We start from the raw sequence: 16,660 nt of genomic DNA on the forward strand, positions 1-16,660 counted from the left end.
TCATAATAACTACAGTTATATCTATCTATCTCATAAAACCTCAAAACAAACTCTTAAGCCAGGCTATCCCAACTACCATGTATTGGCTAGGTAAGCATCGGATACACTGTAAAATGCTTTACATAAAATGTCATTGAAATATCACAAACCATTGATGTGATAAATCCCACTGTACTAATGAGGGAAAGACAAAAAAAAAAATTGATAAACCTTGCCGCCAAAACACAGGTACAAAGCGGGGAAGCTAGGACTGGGAACCAGATCTTTTGAATCCAATGCCTGTGCTTCTAACCACAGTACTCTACCGCTTGGTACATTTCCATTAATTTCTGATGAGGAAACTTGACTCAGAGGTCAAGTGAATTGTTTGAAGTCCCAGCTGGTAAAGAGGCAGAGCTGGGACTGGAACCCCAGCTCCGTGCCCTGGAATCGTCGGCTAATATAGTAAAGTAAACCACTGGGCAAGAGAACAAATGTGTCGGGGTCCCCCTCCCCAACTTATATAAAGGACACGGGGGGTTGCAGACAGACCCTATCTTCTACTTCTTACCCCTCCCCTGAAAGATGTTTGGCCTACCCCCAAAGTCTTAGTGAGTCAGGCCCGGAGGGATGGGTGTGGTGCTGCCCCGAGTTTCCTTCCTTTGCGTGAGGCTGTGCCAAAGGAGCAGGCTGCTAGAAGGGGAGAAGAAGTCTCTACCCAAAGAGCAACCCAGAGTCCAGTGATTACGGTGGGGCTTGAGGCCGGTAGTGGCAAGCCTTGGGGTCAGTCCGGCCCTAGTTCTTGGCGTCAGCACGTGGAGGTCCAACACTGGGATGAGGGAGGGGCTCCAACAAGGAGCTCATCAATGCAGGAGGGTTTGCTCCCTTGTTGGTGAGTTGTAAGACCCTGAAGAAAATCCACTTCGGCAAGCTTCCATTTCCACCTTGAGGATGTGAGGAAATAAGATTAGAGTTGAGAAAGAGTAATGACTAATAAATACCTCAAACTTGCACAGCACACTTTGCAGTTTATAAAACCGTTTCACAGCCTCAGCTCCTTTGATCCTCAGAACAGTCAAGAGGCGACAAGGTGGCTATTATTAGTAATAATATAGACTAGGAAAACTGTAGCTCGGAATTTAGGTGACATGCGTAGGTTACCCTGCCTTTAAGTGACAGAGCTGAAACAAAAGCTCTGCCGCCCTTGGGAGCCTAGCGATGTGCCCTAGGAGGAGGACGGCTCCCCAAAAGCCAGACCTTGAGCAACGAACGCTCTTCTTGTAGAGGGGTTAGAGTCAGGGACGCCGGGCAGCGGCTAGGGGGCGCTAAGGCTGCATTGCGATTTCCGGGCGTTAGGACCCAGCAGAAGCCTGACAGCCGACCGGGAAAAAGACTCTCGGATTTGCCGGGCCGGCGCACTCCTCCTTCCCGCCCACCTGTCTGCCTTTGGACAGCGCAGCCAATTGGTCACCTCCACATCCTTATACGTCATCATTCCACGTCCCCCTATCTCCTAGGCCATCCCGTCGAGCTCCAGGTCTCAGTTGTCCTCGGAGTTGCCTGGTCGGAAAGTCTCGAGGGTAAGGCGTCACCCTCGGGACAGCGGGCTCCCCTGGCCACCAGGGACGAGATCAAGGCCCCAGGGTGGGTGCCCTTTCCTTGGAAGCGGGTTCAGGGTTCTGAAGAGTTTTCCCTCGGCGGTCCTAAGCTGGCAGTTCTGGCGGTGGCTGCTGAGGCCCTGCTCAACGGCGGTCACATGCAGCTCCTATGAGGCCCCTGTCGCCGGTCGGCGATGTCCGGCTGGACTTGTCGCCGCCGCCGCTGCCGGCTGTGAGCGGGTCTCCGGTCGGGTCGTCCGGGCGTCTCATGGCCGCTAGCAGCTCCCTGGTGCCCGACCGGCTGCGCCTGCCGCTCTGCTTCCTCGGCGTCTTTGTCTGCTATTTCTACTATGGGATCCTGCAGGAAAAGATGTGAGCGGATCCCCCGGGTCGGAACGCAGACCTCCGCCCCCCTAACCAGTCCGCCTTGTCTCCCCAGCCTGTGGTCAGGTTCGCGGTCCTCCCGCCCCTGGCCCCACTGTTCCCTTTTGCACCCCCACGCCGCCCCGCCCTCCCGGCATCCTGACCGCCTTTGCCGCTGAAACCTCCCTAGGTTTCTAAAACGCGAAAGTTGGTCTCTGGATTCTCGGGAGCTGGTTATTTTTCTTCCCTTGGTTGCTCTTTTTTCCTGTTGGTTCTAAGGAGCTAGGTTTCACAGGCTTAGGTTTCCATGACCTGTGCCGGCCCCTTTTGGGAACTCCCAGATGCTTGCAGGTAGGGGATTCCTTTGCCCTCGGCCCTTCTGCTATAGCCCAAATCCCTTCTTCTGCCCGGGATACCTCGTTTCACCAACTAATTTTTCACGTTTCCTCTTGCTCCATCCTGTACGGATATTTTTTTCCTTCGGCTACAGGATCAGCAGCCTGGAATGTCTAGTTTTTAGATCCCATAAAATCAGCTTCTGATGTCAATGAGCCCGGTGACCTTACCAGACTCTCCCTACGTCTAGAGAGGCTAGAAAACTTCAAAAGTGTTCAGTGGCTCTGGATTAGTAGATGGCACTGAGCGAAGTATACTAATTCCTCCCCTCTTTCTCATGCATTTCATTCTTAGAACAAGAGGAAAGTATGGGGAGGGAGCCAAGCAGGAGACGTTCACTTTTGCCTTAACTTTGGTCTTCATCCAATGCGTGATCAATGCCGTGTTTGCCAAGATCTGTGAGTACTTAGACAGTAATCTGTTGTGTGTCCCCTCCCCTTTGTATCCTAGGCATTAGGTCTAAGTCTCAGCACCCTCAGCCCCTTTAGTGCTTGCAACAGCCTCTCTGTTCGATTGAGAAAACTAGTGGCTTTGGAAAAGGGTGAAACCCCATTTCCTTAGATTAAATCAACTTGTCAGTCAGAAATGTGCAGGGAATGGGTCTTCTGTGTTCCAGATCCCCATGAGAATACTTAAAGCTTTTTCCTTTGTCCTTTTGATTTTCCTTTATGTGTCAGCTTCAAGCATGTTTTGAGCATTCTCTCTTTGTTCCCTGGGGGCTAGCAGCAGGGATAACTAGTTCCTTGAACTGAATGGACACCCTAACCCCACCCCTGCCCTCCATGAGGTCTTGTGTTAGGGTTAGGTGGGATTGGAGAGTTGGAGAATCTTCGGGGATTTCCCAGTCTAAGAGGACAGAAATAGTTTGTGCTTCTCATCTTATTTGACAGGCAAATTCCTTTCATGTGGCTTTGACTTTTGCTCAGTGGTCCATCCTAGGCCCACCAGCTTTCTCTTGTATGTTTCTTTTGTCTTCTCCCAGGGATCCAGTTTTTTGACACTGCCAGGGTGGATCGTACTCGGAGCTGGCTCTACGCTGCCTGTTCTGTCTCCTATCTGGGTGCCATGGTCTCCAGCAACTCGGCACTACAGTTTGTCAGCTACCCAACTCAGGTGAAGCCTTCGGGTGGGATGAGGGTTGGCTCAGAAGTTGCTTGAAAAGAGGATGAAAGATGCTTCCCTCTGGCCTGTGACTTAAATAAAAAGAGAGTGTGTTTGGGAAGTTAAGAGTGTGAAGAACCATAGATCAGAGGTTTAGTGGTGGTGGGCTGGCCGTGGTAGGGCTGCTTTCCGAGGCTGCAGTCTCTGGTGCAGGCCCCACACTTAACTCATCTTATTGTAGCACCTAGTGCAGTACCTGGCACACCAAAGACGCTCAGAAATTATTTTTGCTGAATTTAATTTCAGGTCCTTGGTAAATCGTGCAAGCCCATCCCAGGTAAGCAGAAGAAGATGGTCGCCATCTTCCTTCCTCACTCTTCCTGCAGTGAGCTTGATCCTCCTCTGCTAGAGCTCTATGCCTCTGGGCTTTGTCGTCTCACCAAAGCTATCTCTCGGGTTCCCTCCATCTCTTCCCCCTGCCCATCCTTTATCACTTCCTGTGGTGTTGGGTGTTCATTAGCTGGTAATCCTCACTGAGAGCCAGTGGCTGACCTAACCTGCTTCACATAGTCAATCATTTTGGTGTCCCACGTGTTTACGTTGTCCTTAGACACCCTAAATCCCATCTGATCATCAGTTTCCTTTTCCTCAACCTGTCACTCTTCCCTGCTGCCCCTCCCCTGCCCTGTTCCTTCCTAGAGCTTTCACCTTTGTTCTCTACCTCTTCCCTTCCTTATACTCTTTGCTCAACCTTGTTGCTCAGTCTTCTCTGTCTAGGTGCCAGCGTTGCACCCTCCTTTTGTCCTCTGTCGGCTTTCCTTCTCGGACATTCTTTTTTTCCCGTGAGTCTTTGGCTCCTAGAAGGAGAGTGTTGGGCTCATCAATGCCTATGGGTGCCTGAATTTTCCACTCTGTTTCTTCCCTGTAGTCATGCTCCTTGGAGTGACCCTTTTGAAGAAGAAGTATCCAATGGCCAAGTACCTGTGTGTGTTGCTAATTGTGGCTGGAGTGGCCCTTTTCATGTACAAACCCAAGAAAGTAGTCGGGATAGAAGAACACACAGTTGGCTATGGAGAGCTGCTCCTGGTATGCAATCCTGTTGGGAAAGGAAGCCTTTTCCAGTAATCTTAACAAAGGAGTATCCCCACCTGTGCAGGCAGAAGGCCAGTTATATGTTTTGAGGGAGGTTGTGATGTTTCTTGCCCCACATTTCTGGTCTTTGTCTCTGGCTGCAAAGCCCTTGGCTCTGCTAAGGCCATAGTGGGGAGCCTAAAATATTTCACTATGGGTCAGCTCTCCTTCTGGGGAAGGGATGACTCTGAGGCCTGTGTCTAAATGCTGGTGTGAGGTTCCAGAGACCTGAGAACAAAGAGGAAAGGAGTAGTGTGTCTCTCACTGTGGCTTTCCAAGGAACGTGGAAGCCAGGGTTAAAAATAATACTATAGGGGGGCTTCCCTGGTGGCGCAGTGGTTGAGAGTCCGCCTGCCGATGCAGGGGACACGGGTTCGTGCCCCGGTCCGGGAAGATCCCACATGCCGCGGAGCGGCTGGGCCCGTGAGCCACAGCCACTGAGCCTGCACGTCCGGAGCCTGTGCTCCGCAACGGGAGAGGCCACAACAGTGAGAGGCCCGCGGACCACAAAAAAAAAAAAAAAAAAAAAATAATAATACTATAGGGCTTCCCTGGTGGCGCAGTGGTTGAGAATCTGCCTGCCAATGCAGGAGACACGGGTTCGAGCCCTGGTCTGGGAAGATCCCACATACTGCGGAGCAACTAAGCCCGTCACAAACTACTGAGGCTGCGCTCTAGAGTCTGTGAGCCACAACTACTGAAGCCCGTACGCCTAGAGCCCGTGCTCCACAACAAGAGAAGCCACCGCAATGAGAAGCCCGCACACTGCAACAAAGAGCAGTGCCTGCTCACCGCAACTAGAGAAAGCCCGTGTGCAGCAACAAAGACCCAATGCAGCCATAAATAAATAAATAAATAAATTAATTAATTAAAAAAATACTATAGTAGCTATTACTTTACTAGGTGTTAGGCACTGTTCCAAGTGTTCTACATGTAAACTAGTTAATTTTTACAACAATAACCTCATAACTTAGATAGCATTATCTCCATTTTACAGGTGAAGAAACTGAGGCAAAGAAAAGTTAAATCACTTGCCCGTGGTCACGTGGCTGTTAATTGGCAGAGTTAGTGACTTACATTGCCCCGGATTCTAATCCAGGCAGTGTGACCACAGAATCCAGTCTCTGGAGCCCTATACTCCAAGTCAGGAGGCTAACATGCTGGGACTAGAGTTCCTCTCTCCAGCTTTAGTGGAAGAATGAGTGTGGCTCACCATGAGCCGTTCTAGGCCCCCGCACGCCAGACTTCACGGCATTGTGTTGGGAAGCGGTAGGCTTCCTGCCGTGCTCCGATCACATTACATCCATGTGGCTCAGATCGCCTGTCGTTCTGAGTGCCTGAGGGGAGGAGGGAGCTCACGTGGTCTCTCCCATCCTCCCCCTGTGGGCAAATGGCAGCATTTTGGTCTGAGGACTCTGTCTTAAGGCAGCGGCTTTTCTGAGGGGTCTCAGAAAGGTGAGAGTTCTGTGTCCTGCGTCAGGGAGGGTCCCGGTGGCCTTCTCGCTGCAGGCTGTACTCTTTCTTTCCCAGCTCTTGTCTCTCACCCTGGATGGACTGACCGGCGTTTCCCAGGACCACATGCGGGCTCACTACCAAACAGGCTCCAACGACATGATGTTGAACATCAACCTCTGGTCGACGTTGCTGCTGGGAGCTGGTAAGGAGCAGTTCTGCTATTCTTTCTACGTATCAGCAGAGGGCAGACTGCCCTCATCCATATAATCTCTAGCTCTGGTGCCAGTTGCCAACTTTGCCCATCAGTTCTCAGATGCCTTTATGTGCAAGCCCCTGAGAAGCCTTGGAGAAACCTTCACCAGTTGGCTCTGCTTGCTACTTGTTACTGGCACAATCGGGTAGACCTGTGCCAGGTATCATGGGAGGACACACAGTAGTAAAATGCTGGGGTGCCCTGGGAACTCGCCCTCTTCTGAGGGAGATGAGACATTGGTATGTGGTGAATATTTGCTTTTAAATCAGTGCCTCCTAACTTTTTTCAAATCTGGGCGCACACAGGGAGTATTTTTCATACAACACACTAGGGTTAACAGAGGAGGCTACTGATGGCTGGAATCGACCAGTGCTTGGGGCTGCCTTGAGCTAGGGATGTGTGGATCGGTATCTTCACAGCATCTGAGGTTTGCTGCTTTCAATCACTTTGGCAGGAGTAACTCATTAACTTCCAAGTATTTCCCAGAAGAGTCTTTAGTTAGTTTCTCTTATCAGAAAAATAGGAGATGCCTGATGGGACAATACAAACTCACTCCATATGTTTTTCCATGCCCTCCTTCAGAGTGCTTTAGCAGGCCTCTGCAGGGGTGTGAATATGGGCACACAAGATGCACCGTTCATCTTTTGACGTTTCTTCCTAGGAATCCTGTTCACTGGGGAGCTCTGGGAGTTCTTGAGCTTTGCCGAAAGATACCCTACCATCATCTATAACATCCTGCTCTTTGCCCTGACTAGTGCCCTGGGCCAGGTGAGTGCCTTGATGGAGGATGGCTTGGCTTCCCCAAAAGAGACTGGCCAGGCTACGAGAAGAGGGGTGGCAAGATTAGCCGTGATGTCCTGTTACAGACTTTAGACCTCTTGGCAGATAGATAGCCAAGAGCCAGCCTGACCTAGTCTTTCCCTGTCTTCCTCTAGAGCTTCATCTTCATGACAGTGGTGTATTTTGGTCCCCTGACCTGCTCCATCATCACCACAACTCGAAAGTTCTTCACTATTTTGGCCTCTGTGATCCTCTTTGCCAACCCCATCAGCCCCATGCAGTGGGTGGGCACTGTGCTTGTGTTCTTGGGTAAGTTCCGTCCAGAGCGGGCAGCTCTGGACCACACAAAGGGACAGTGACAGAGCGTTATTCTTTTTCCTTAATATTTATTTGTATATTTGTGAAATTTGTTAGGTTACTTTAGAGAAAATTTTTTAAAAGAGAAAAGGAAGCCTTACCTCTACTCTAGCTTTCCTAAGGAACATTTCATTTGAGTGATTTCTTTCCAGTAATTCTGCTTTCCCCAGGTACTGAGCAGGGTAAAATTATTATACTTATTCCCTACTCATTTATGCTGCTGTGGGTAAGCTGAGAGACCTAGCTTAGAAGTTTGATGCTTAAATTTCTTTCAGTCTTGCTGTATTATTATTTTTTGGCCGCACCACACGCAATGTGCGGGATCTTAGTTCCCCAAGCCGGGATCGAACCCGCGCCCCCTGCGGTGGAAGCGTGGAGTCTTAACCTCTGCACCGCCAGGGAAGTCCCTGCTATATTTCAAATATCCACGTAATTACCAGTGTCTTGGTGATTTTTTTTTTCATTTGATACCAATCTCTTTTCTCTGAGGAGCTTTTATAAAACCAATGTTTGAAAACTAGTTTTATTTAAAGCTCCAATTTTGGAGAACCAAGGCTCACCCCCACCCCCCCACCCCCAAATCATTTGTAGGCTTCATTTCTCCCCATAACCGCCACCCCCCCCCCCCCCCCCCCCCCCGTGTTCTCTCTCTATATAGGTCTTGGTCTCGATGCCAAGTTTGGGAAAGGAGCCAAGAAGACATCCCACTAAGAAGAGAGAGACTACCTCCACTCCAAGAATATTTTAAGTTATTTTCTCGAACAGTGACATCTTTTGGGAAAATGGACACAATAGAGATAAAGGACTAGGTCTCAGTCTGGCTATTTTGTTATCTTTTTTTTAAGGAAGCAAAATCACATACTCTAAAAACAGCATTTGGATTTTAACAAGACAGAGTGGCTGTTTCTGTTTTTGATGGCCAGGAGCACAGCCTCGCACAAGTAAAGAAAGAAAGAGAGAGGAAAGAGGCAGAGCTTGGTGCTCATGGCCCAGGCTGCTCCCTCGTGGGTGTGGTTAACCTGGCTGGGTGGCCAGTTCCCCCAAGAGCTGCTGTGCTTGTGGCTTCTGTTCCCACAGGCCAAGGTCTAAATATCAGGACAGGTAACTGTCAGAGCCAGAGGATGTAAAAATCACTTTCTCTCTTAAAGCTCTGGTGGGCAAATATTTCTTAAAAAACTACAGATATATTCTCCCCTTGAGAAACTTCTCTCAAGGTTGAGATAAAATGAGCCCAGAGCCTCAGAGTCTGCTGTGCGTTCACATTGCCCCAGTGCCTCCCCTTCAGCCAAAGCTCAACCAAGCCCAGAGCGGAGACCCAGCGTGTATGTCGTGAACAGCTTTGGAAGGTCTGATTCCCTTTCTCCACCTCCGCGTCTGTTCTTGGTCCTCTCGGTCCCCTCCTGGGAAGGCTGGATTAATCCTTCCTATTCCCCTGCCCCCTTCAGCTGCTAAAACACTGCAGTCCTCCACCATCCTGGCTGTGCCCTGGTGTCCCCATGCCAGCTCCTGCCTGTTGAAAGGGATGCTGGTGGAAGGCACGGTGGCTGAGTCCTGGCACAGAGCCGCCGTTGTCGAATTTTCTGTGTGGCAGTGGGAGGGGAAGGCGGAGCATGGAGCAGAGCCACCTGCCCAGTGCTGCCTTCAGAGTTGGAAGTCGAAATCCTCCGTGGACCAAACTTTACACATGAAAGTGCATTTCCACCAGCTGCAACTTTCGCTCCATCTGTTCAGCAGCCCCAGCCCCTTGGCTCTCCAGATGGGAGCCCAGCCTCCTTCCTGCGCGGCTGCCTTCCCACCCCCCGCCCAGCCTTTCAAGACCTGCCTCACTTGTACTCGTCTCACTCTCCAGGGGCCCGAGTTCACTGCAGCTCTGCCCCCAAAGGCCCCCTCTCATCTTGAACTCCTCCTTGAGAGAAGAGGTTTTAAATACAACTGGCTGAACTTCCTTCTTTTCTCCACCCCTTTGTTTTCTCTGTTTCTCATCCTGAAAGTTGCACCAATTAGCTCCTTCCCTACTGGACTGAGAGTTCCAAACTGTCTTCTGTGGATCGGTTAGGTGGTGAGACCGCATTACCAGGGCCAGGGGCCTATAAGCAGTCCTCACCTGGGCCTGTTGTTTTAACCAGAGACATGTTCCCAGCTATCGGGCCAGTCCCCTCCACCTCTACCCCCTGCCATCCCCAACCAGGGGTCTCAGGCGTGCCTCATACCAGTCACCAAGAGCAAGAAGGATTTCCAACAGCTCAGCCTGGCTCTCACCTGATACTGGAGCAAGCCTGTCCTAGGTGAGCCAGGAGTCCAGGTCTGGTATATTCATTCAGTCCTGTGTCTATTCATCTAACCCTTCCTTCGGTGTGACATGTCCTGTGAACATGCTGTGAGTTCAAAGTTGAGTAGGACCAGTACTTACCCTCTAGGGTGTTCACAGTCTAATAGGGAGACGGGTAGAAAAATCATTGCATCTCAGAAATGCAGAGCTAACAACGAAGGAAGGTGTCTGGGCAGGGTGAGGCTTGAGCTGGAGAGAGCATGTAAAGATGAAAGGAAGTGGAAAGGCAGCTTTGGCTCTACCGCCAAGTGGGAAATGGGGTTTTAAACTGCCTGGCTTCTCCCTGTGCTCCTGCTTCAACTCAGTTCAAGTGAGAGCCCGGGAGCAGGTGAGTGGCTCTACAGGGAGGCGTCATTTCAGCTCAATTGCAAGATATTTTAAAATGTTGTGTGAGCTGCCAGCTCGTTCGGGGTGGCGTACTCACCTACAGGATCACAGGAACTGAGAGTGCCAAGTCAGACTCGGCGTTGGTAACACTCTGCTAGGTTATAATGGTACCGATAAACGTGAAATACCAGGCAAGTTCAAACAGAAGTACTGTTGATCACTAACCCCGGGCAGCCTGATGTCTCAGGTTTCTAAGCATCCTAGGACTTCCATCTGCAGTTAATTCTCAGCTATGTGTATCAGGGAGGGCGCCAGGACACACATTTCCCCAAGCACTGTGTTTTTCTTTTGGGGTGTACTGTACTTAATGTCTATTTTGGTCAAACTATCTGGCTTACTTCCTAGGGTGTTTGTGCTCAGGTTCATGGTAGAGTGGTTTTTCCATTTCCTGTACACCTCTTAGCCTAGGGCAAGGGGAGCGATGCGCAAATGTGATTTGGGGTAAAACCATAGGGAAAGCTATTTTGCAATTAATCATTACAAGGAAGAAAAATTATATGTTGTTGTTCAAGGGACTTAAAGGGACAGGAATTAAACACTCACTGTGTATAATCTCTGAAGTGAGCTCTTTAGGATCGGGTGGTGTGTCTTCTCACAGCCCTGTAACACCCCTGTGAAGAGGACTGAGCAGGAACCTGCACCTTTTATAAATGGAAGAACAAGTTAGGGGAGGGGGCAACTTGCAGCAGGCCCCTGGATGTGTCCCAGAGAGATTAACTAGAACTCAAGGTTCCCCGAGTTCTAGTTGCATCTTGGACCTATGCCCTTGGAGGGGGAGAAGCCAACCTCCTCAGGAGGCCCATTGCCTCTGCCGTCTGGTCCCACTTGTCGGTGGAACAGTTTGCACACTTTCTGAGTGGTGCCGGTCACTCTCCCCAGATGTCCTGGCAGAGAAAGTGTCCTGGGTCTCTGCGGGATCATTCAGCCCTTCCCACTGAAAACACACCAGCTGTCTTTAGGAACAGCAATCTCATATTTATTGAGCTCCTTCTTTCCCAAAGCTCTTTTAGTTCATGGCATTTTATCCTTACAACACTCCTGGGGAGAGCTTAGGCCAAAAACAAGTCTCCCCGTATTCGGAACAGGGAGCCCAAAGTCCACCAAAGTGCATCGGCCGAAGGTCACACGACTCCGTGGCAGGGCAGGGCCCAGAGTGAGCCTCCACTTGGCACATGTCAGGCACTGGTTTCCGGCTGTTCGGATTTCCTGATCCAGCAGAATTTTCAAATAATTTGGGGGGCTGATATAAGTATGCAGGCTTTTTATATTTTCAAGTAAGGACTTAAAAAAATAATCTAATATCACTATGGCTTACAAAAGGACACTTTAAGTCCACAAATTTTAGGAAAGACTATCCACCTCGGCATAAAGAATCCTTCTTCCAAAGAAATGATAGTTGGAAATCATACCACTATGTAGGTAATAAGAAAAATTGATTAATTGCAGAAAATGTTCAGCATAAAATGTCATCCTATGGTAATACATTGTAGGCATACCACTATGATTGCTGGCTTGAAACACCTTGGTCCATTTGGGGCTTGTATTCCATGATTCAGTCTACTGAAGCTGAATGTCACATAAGCATATGCTGACAAAGATGGAAGCAGCAGGCGATGAGGTTTTACATCATTTAGAACATTCTGAGAGAGTCTAAACCAACATCTGCCTGACCTTCTGCCTTCCCTCTGCAGGGTCAAGAGGAGAGCAGGCTCTAAGGGCCGCGGGAGGGAGACAAGACGCGGCACCTCCGCTCCAAGGTCTGCTCCCAGGATGTTCAGGCCGAGGCTTTTCATCACCCAGCTCAGAGCACCCAGAATTTATCCTGGAAGAACTTCCGCCTACTGCTGAAAGCTAATTTCTGACAGTCCTCAGGCTGGGAACCAGGGTGCGCTACCTGCCGTGGCAAGAAGGCTGGAAAGGAGAACAAAGAGGGTCTTGGAACGGGGAGCGATTTCATCCCGTGCCTTCCACTCGGTTGAGGCTCAAGTCTACAAGGGCTGGTGGGTTTTCTGTCCAAATATGCCCGACTCCTTGTTATTTCTGGGAGGGGTGGAAGAGGGAAGAGGTTCAAGGCATTCTCCAAGGGGCGGGGGACAGGATATTTCTTCCTGCCCACTTCTGTGTCTTGTCATGTTGTGTGGGTGGCCAGAGCTAGCAGAGGCATCACGTTTTAGCTTAGGGGCTGACTAGACACCGTTTCCTCCTACTCAGGACCCCGGAACTGCCACGTTCAGACCATAGCCCCAGAGGGAACGTCACTCTTACACGAAGGCTGGGAACTCCCTGAAATTTTAATGTACAAATGTGTGTGTAACACAGGTGCTCACACATATGTCAAGCTAGTAGGTTGGTTTTGCTGTAAAAAGGGTCCGCAGCTCTCTTTAGATTCTCTTAGGGGTCCACTGTAATCATGGGCTCATTTAATGAAAACTGATTTCCCAAATAGAGTTATTGTGTAACTGGGCAACACTATAAAATATGAGAAAGTATCATCTCCAGCTCTGTTTAGATGGAGGAGTGAGATTGAGTTTGCAGAGAAACCCAAGGAGGGTAACGCATCCGATTTCATTTCTAGTTTTCTCCTGGCCCCTCCAACACACTTTATCTAAGGTTGTCAGGTTCAGCAAATAAAGATACAAGATGCCCAGCTAAATCTGAGTTTCAGATAAACAGCACATACTTGTTGAGTATAAGTATGTCCCATGCAATATTTGAGACAGATTTATACCAAACAATTGTGTCTTATCTGAAATTCAGATTTATCTGGCAACAGTCTGTGGCATTAGTCATTGTCACCCGTTCCCATGGGCCCCTCTTCATCTAGGAAAGGAGGGTGCTCTCAGATGCATCACCGCTTGCAATTCCGTGCCCGGGGCTTCCAGGTACTTTTGTTCGGGGCCAAAACATTTTGTAGTTTCCCTCTTGGCCGGGGGGAGATGCAAGCCCAGACCTAGTCAGCAGGGGGCACCATTTTCTTAAAATAGGTCCCCAGTGGCATTTCAAGGGCCTCAGAAAGGGGAATATTGAGTTGAAGTTTCTATTTGCTGCTTCCGTCTTCCCTCTGTAGCTTCCCATTTGTCCCCACCCCACCACCCTGCCAGAGTCCTCCGTGTGAAACAAGACTCTGATCCTGTCACTTCACTCCTTAAATCACTTCCAAGATTCCGTGGTTACCTTCCTAATACACTCTAAAAAGCCCTTCCGGGTCCCACGGGAGTCTTTTCCCGGCTTCAACTCCTGCTGTTTCCACCGTACCTCATCCCACCCTCCTCACACTTCCGGAACCCCACCCCCACCTCCATTCGCCACCAACTATTTGCCCCTTCCCACTCTACTATTCACTGTCACGCCTTTGCACCCACAGTTCCCTCTGCTTGGAATTCCCTTTTCCACCTGACGCTTCTAGCGGCTCCTTTCATTCAACACATTTCACAAGTGTGCATTGAGATCAGCCCTGTACCAGGCACTCTGCTGTGGGCTGGAGATGCTGGGAGGAGGGAACCGACTGGAGGCTTTCCCTTATGCATCTGACGATGGGGGCAGGGGAGAAACAGTATACAAGTCGTCAGATCAACAAAGTCCTTGGACTTAGTTCAAGGGGTAACTGGTCTGACTCCCTCGAGCAGAGCTGATGGTTCCCTCCTTTGGGTCTCCTGATGGCTTTTCATTCTAAGGTCCCACGTTCTAACACGTGCACGATGGTGGCAGTGAACGCGGATGAACGAAACGAACCAGTTTAACTCAACAGGGAAGTGGGTGAGGTGGGGGGTGGGTATGTGACCTATGACACTGAGAGCACATCCCAGCTAAAGGGGACAGTGGTGTTTTACCTCCTCCAGATTATTGCCAGATGTGTTATTTCAAAAACAGATGGAAATATTGATTTTTATGTGAACTCTGACAGTTTTTTAAATTCCTTGCCAGCTAAGCTAAACGTGTCTACAAGTCAGATTTGGCCCATGGCCACCGGTTTGCCACCTCTCATGTTGCAACACTGTATCACTGCCTCGTGTCTGATTAGTACTTACATGTATTTTCTCCCCCAAGACTGTGTCCGTGTGTCTTTAGCCCCTAACAGTGACTGGCACAGGGTAGGTGCCAGTCGGACGTCAATAAGTGTTTGTGGAAGGGTGGAAAGAAGGGAGGGAGAAGGAGGCAAACTGGGAGCCACAGTTTGTTGATGGAAGTTCTTATTCCCACCGCTTTGGGCCTGGGACGGATGGAACAAGAAAGCCTGAAACAATTCATTGCTGAGTGTACGTTCCCACGTCAGCAGGTGTGACAGCTGGAAAATGTGTCTAAGACCCATCGGCTCCCTTCTCAGTGAGCTCCCAAGCCATCCCACCTCATTCTCGGCGGATGAGGGGGTGGAGAAGAATGCAGGGCTCCCGGTGGACGCCTGGCTTCCTTCCAGGACCCGTAGTCGCTGGCACAGAGATCAGAAAGAGCTTATAGAGGCTTTTGGCACCAACTGATACATCCTCAGGGGAAGGTGCCTGGCAGCTGCTGCCACCCACTCACTGCCTACCCGCTAGAGTGCCCGCTGCATAGCAAGCAGTTGTGGGGGTCAAAGTAAAATGCTCCCTCTTCTCACTTGTCCAAAGTGAGACCATCAAAATGACCCTTCACCCTGCATTGGGGGGGGGGGGGATCAAAACTCCCAAGTTGAAGAGAAGGGTGGGGATGGCTTAGACTCCGCATCGCAGCCCCCAGAGACAGAGCGGGGGCTTGGCCCCTGGAGCAGTCTGGTGATCCTGCTAACGGTATGCTGTCCTTTTCATCAAGAGAGGGTTCTGCCTTGTGCCCACACAAGGGAGCATTCTTGCTGCCCCAATGAATAAGGACATATCTTCAGAAAATAGATATCTGAGGCTCAGAACATATATTTTGTCAGATTTACAGGAGAATGTGATTTTCTGAAGCAGAGAGGGTGGAGGGTGGAGGGGCAGCCTGAAGTGCATTGGAGTCACACCTTAAGCGGGATTATGGAAATTTCTGTCCCGTGATTCTCTCTCTGGTGAGAGGTATCTTGAAAGCCAAAGATGCATCGTCCAGCCTCCAGTGTGCCTCTTGCTCGCTACCGGCGCTTGGCCAGCCAGAAGTTTTGAAGCAAGACTTTCCAGGAAGCGATCTCTCCCACAGGCAGTGCTGACTCAGCCCAGACTCCAAGCTCTCAGGCTGGTCCCTGGCCCAGAGTAGCCAGCAGGGGCAGAGACGCACAGGGGGCTGTGATCCTGGGCTGTGTGGGTGCTGCTGGGAAGAGGAGATCGGGGTGCAAGACAGTGGGGCATGGACCCTGAATTGTTTAGGCTTTTGCTAAGGGAAAGGGGAGGAGACTCAAATAGTGGCTCGAGTCCTCCGAGTTCCAGCATCCTTTGTCAAAAACTATCTTTCCTAAATTTCCAGAGGCAGGGATCGTGGCCAATTTAGTACCTTGAATCTGGGAGTGAGAACATTCCTTGCCTCATTTCGAGTCTGCCGTGGGGGTGTGTGACTGACCATCTCTCTGGGGCCTCCACCTGACTCTCCAACATCCCCTTTCCCCGAAGGACCCCACTTGGATTAAAGGGACATGTGTGCCCCCTCCCTCCTCTCCACTTTACAAATTACCTATGGTTCCTCCCATCTCTGCTGCTCCCTGTTTCCCTCCTGCAGCCTTCCTCCTTCAGTCCTTCATGCCATTTTCCTCTCTCCATACTCCTCCCTTCTCTCTCTCTCTCAATCTCCCCCAGTTCTGACAGCGAATCCTTTCCCTGGCACAGGCCCTCGACTTGCTTGCCAGCTCTGCTGGGTTACTCTTCTCATTTCTGTAGCTTCTGTCCAATTATCTCTCTGGCCAAGCTCATCGGGAGCCCTCTCCTCTGGCCACACGCCTCCTTCCTTCCTGCTGCTAGCAATGCTATCACCCACGATTCATTCCCATTTGGGAATGGGGGTAGAAAGCTGGTTTGAATAAACCGGGAGGTGTCTGGCAATCTATTCTGTGTTCTTCTCTGAAGGCCCCAGCAGAGTTAAGCAAACCTTAAGGAAGAGGACACCATTTCCTAGACCACTAAGGGCTGCAGGATCTAGTTCTAACGAATGGGGGATCACAAGCTTTTTAGAGTCAGCCAGTCTTGAAAAACAAGGGCCCAGTGACCGGGAGGACTGGAAGTCTTGCCACGGGAAACAAAGCTGTGACTCAAAGGCATCACGTAGATGCTTTCTTGGTCATCCACGTTCCCGAGTTTAATGTCGTTGGCTTGGGAATTAACTTTGAGACTTTTCCAACACAGATAAAAATAGAGCTCATAAATGCCATCACTGGTACTTTCCGATAAGGTGACCTTTTAAGGGAAGACTGGGCTGCCGGTGGATGCAGTGAGTCAAGGAGCCTCTCAAGCAGATTGTTCACGGTTCTCACAGGCTGCCGACCAGCCTGTGGCCAAACAGAGGATGCAGGAAGAGGAAGCTCCTGGAGGCTTCTGTGCCTGAAATGACAGGATCCAAGTTCCTGAAAGGAATGTTTCTTTCACTAGTTAATTCATTTAT

At 50.2% G+C, this 16,660-nt stretch overlaps 1 protein-coding gene across 2 annotated transcripts; it reads left to right on the forward strand.

Moving 5' to 3' along the window:
* Window positions 1–1,497: 1,497 nt before the first annotated feature.
* On the forward strand, window positions 1,498–14,175 carry SLC35B1 (solute carrier family 35 member B1). 2 transcript variants are annotated; one of them, XM_032617066.1, is made up of 10 exons: window positions 1,498–1,949; window positions 2,631–2,734; window positions 3,319–3,449; window positions 3,744–3,774; window positions 4,366–4,523; window positions 6,099–6,225; window positions 6,938–7,044; window positions 7,212–7,365; window positions 8,072–9,698; window positions 11,821–14,175. In XM_032617066.1, exons 1-9 carry the CDS (start codon window positions 1,747–1,749, stop codon window positions 8,122–8,124), a joined length of 1,068 nt encoding a protein of 355 aa, XP_032472957.1. In that variant the 5' UTR covers window positions 1,498–1,746; the 3' UTR covers window positions 8,125–9,698; window positions 11,821–14,175. The 2 variants fall into 2 exon arrangements, with proteins under 2 accessions (XP_032472957.1, XP_032472956.1); XM_032617065.1 differs by lacking the exon at window positions 8,072–9,698 and having other exon boundaries at window positions 1,656–1,949.
* The last annotated feature ends 2,485 nt before the right edge of the window (window positions 14,176–16,660 follow it).

Source organism: Phocoena sinus, chromosome 20 (genome assembly GCF_008692025.1).
Source record: "Phocoena sinus isolate mPhoSin1 chromosome 20, mPhoSin1.pri, whole genome shotgun sequence".
NCBI lineage: Eukaryota > Metazoa > Chordata > Mammalia > Artiodactyla > Phocoenidae > Phocoena > Phocoena sinus.

Bases quoted from the DNA above. Each gene is read 5' to 3' on its own strand.
- SLC35B1 (XM_032617065.1), top strand. From the start codon at position 1,747: ATGAGGCCCCTGTCGCCGGTCGGCGATGTCCGGCTGGACTTGTCGCCG. The intron at 2,735-3,318 runs GTGAGTACTTAG...GTCTTCTCCCAG, and splicing joins TGCCGTGTTTGCCAAGATCT to GGATCCAGTTTTTTGACACT. The intron at 7,045-7,211 runs GTGAGTGCCTTG...GTCTTCCTCTAG, and splicing joins TGACTAGTGCCCTGGGCCAG to AGCTTCATCTTCATGACAGT.